Source organism: Phlebotomus papatasi, unplaced genomic scaffold, assembly GCF_024763615.1.
Source record: "Phlebotomus papatasi isolate M1 unplaced genomic scaffold, Ppap_2.1 HiC_scaffold_259, whole genome shotgun sequence".
NCBI lineage: Eukaryota > Metazoa > Arthropoda > Insecta > Diptera > Psychodidae > Phlebotomus > Phlebotomus papatasi.
The window spans coordinates 11,617-14,173 of record NW_026604492.1 but is presented as its reverse complement, the minus strand read 5'-3'; the positions used below and the strand labels follow the sequence as shown (position 1 = coordinate 14,173).

Here is a 2,557-nt window from a genome sequence, read left to right as displayed (position 1 = left end):
TTTTTGCTGTGTGGACTTGCCGCCTTCACCCTCACGTTGGCTGGATACGGTGGATTCTTCACCCCTCGATTGGCTGCCCTGTTCCTCGACGAACACAATTGAAGGGCGAAATCTATCTCGCGATGGTCCTTCTCCATGTGGTATTGATTGCTTTGACTGTGTTTTTTATCGTTCCGGGAATGTCGGTGTCCTCCATATAATTAAAGGTGGTGGAGCAATAATAAGAAGATGTTTCTTCTTTGATGATCGATTTATTACTGAACTTGCAAATAAAATTGACATTATAATATACAATAGTTGAGTTGGCTTATTCTATAAAGTTCCCATGAGAGCATTCTTAGTTTTGAATATAGGCACGTAGCGACGTGCTAAGATCATAATGATCATCCTGGGAAAAGTGGCAGGTGTTAGCACATATTTCCTCCACCCCCAGATGAAGCCACCACCACTGGAGTGAAAAGATGTTCACTAAGTGTTGTTGTGGCTGTCTCTAATTGCGGAGAGCTAGCGTGTTTTCGACCACAAACAATTTTGATTACAAAAAATCCGAAAATTGAAATTATTAACAAAAATAAGAAGGTTGTGGTCGAAAAATGTATTTGATGTTTTGTTCCAGACTCCTCAATCCTTTTTCTATTTTTAATATAAAGATGATTTAATGTTTTCAAGTTTATAGGATTTAAAATTTCAGATTGGACAATCTTTATGTTATGGATAGGCAAAACATGCCAGAATTCATGAAATTTAACAATTTTATCATGAAAAACATTTTTATTGATTTTTACAGTACAGTTTGCGAATTTTACGAGGCATGTTGAACAAGTAAACTTCTTTGTGAAATTACATGAATTTTCAAAATCTTTTACAATTATATTTTTAAGCATTATGTGTTGTTCGAATATTGGTTTGATAACAGATTTATCATCATGAGTATATGTACAATTTGCCTGATTTCCACGAAGGATCTTTGGGAAACATGGATCTTGTGAGACATCTATTAATTCTTCATAATGACAAATATATTTATCATTTATAATTGGACATTTCTTTGGTATAAAATAAGTAGTTTTGTCACTAATTAATGCGAAAGGATAAGGAACTGTTATTGATACATTATTCTTTGTAGGTATAGGTTCTAATAGTATAAATTTATAATCAGAATTTACAAAATTGGGAACTTTAATTCGGAATATAATTTGTGTGTGATTATAAAGAGCTTGTAATGAACAATATTCAAAAATTTCATCATAAGAATTTAATTGTATATGTTGATTTAAAATTTGGTAAACGAATTTTATTTCCTTTTCATCAAGAATGTTTTTTGGAATCATGCCAATTTTAGATAATAACAATACATCACTGATTACATCTAAATGATTTTGCAATATATCAATTTGAAATATTAATTGATAAGAATTATGAGATAGTTCAATTGTTTCCATAAAATTAATGTTTTGCAAGTTATGAATTTCCAAGATTTTCTTTATAAATTTTTGTTGTTCATTAAGAATGTGTCAAGTATGTCAAGATGTTGGGTCTGAATCAAGCCAACAGCTAAAGATACAAATCTGTAAAAATTAATTTAGATTAGGTTTGCGGAGAATTTTCTTATGCAGTTTTCTATTATTCTCATCCTGAACTGTTAATTTTTGTTGAGTTTGAATTTTTGTTTTTCGAAATTTGGGAGTTAACTTTGTACGACGATCTTTTACCGCATAAATGGGGTCATTCGTATTATAGTTTATTGGATCTTCTTTCGTGTTATTATATCTCTCGATCCAAGCCTTTTTCTTATTATAGATAACTGGAGAAACCCTATTATAGAGATTAGTTTGATGTTTCATAAGAAACTCTAAATTTGGGAGAAGTTGGTCGTCATATTTTCGACCGAAAAATAATTCAAAAGGGGTGTGTTTAGTAGTAGAGTGAATAGAGTTGTTATAAAAGAACACACCTTGATTGACTTTATTCTCGATAGAATAAGTATTATAGGTACAATCTTCATTTATAATACGCAGTAGCTCAAGAAGAGTAGAATGGAAACGCTCGATTGGTGAATTTGAACTGTGACCTTTTACAGAAGTTATGTGGAGATCAATTTGCGATTGCTCGCAGAAATGCTTAAACTCAATTGAATTAAAAGCACTTTCTTGATCTAATACAAGCTTTTGAGGCTTACCATAGGTAGAAATAAATTTTGTAACGGCCTCTTTAATGTGAATGCTATTTCGAGATGGGAGTTTATACGCTTGTGCGTATTTAGAGAATTTATCAATAATGGTCATGAAGAAGTTATCACGATTGTAATAATAAATATCACCGTGACAGATTTGAAGGGGCCGATTAGGAGATTCTGTTAATTCAAGTTTAGGATTTGGTGGGTTGCGATCATATTTGGTTTCTTTACAAATTCTACAAGAATTAATAAATTTCGAAATTTTTGACTTCATTTTGGGAAAGTAATATTTCCTCCGAAGATGAGCATAAACCTCATTAATACCTCTATGACCATTTTCATTGTGTTGTTTCGCGATCAGCGAATCTTGTACAGATTCTT

At 31.7% G+C, this 2,557-nt stretch overlaps 1 protein-coding gene across 1 annotated transcript; it reads right to left on the bottom strand.

Moving 5' to 3' along the window:
* Positions 1 to 253: 253 nt before the first annotated feature.
* Positions 254 to 1,442, bottom strand: LOC129809040 (uncharacterized). The gene has a single exon (XM_055858896.1). The coding sequence runs from the start codon at positions 1,440 to 1,442 to the stop codon at positions 408 to 410; it is 1,035 nt and encodes a 344-aa protein (XP_055714871.1). The 3' UTR covers positions 254 to 407.
* Between the last annotated feature and the right edge of the window lie 1,115 nt (positions 1,443 to 2,557).

Coding starts and splice junctions, on each gene's coding strand:
- LOC129809040 (XM_055858896.1), bottom strand. CDS start 1,442: ATGGAAACAATTGAACTATCTCATAATTCTTATCAATTAATATTTCAA.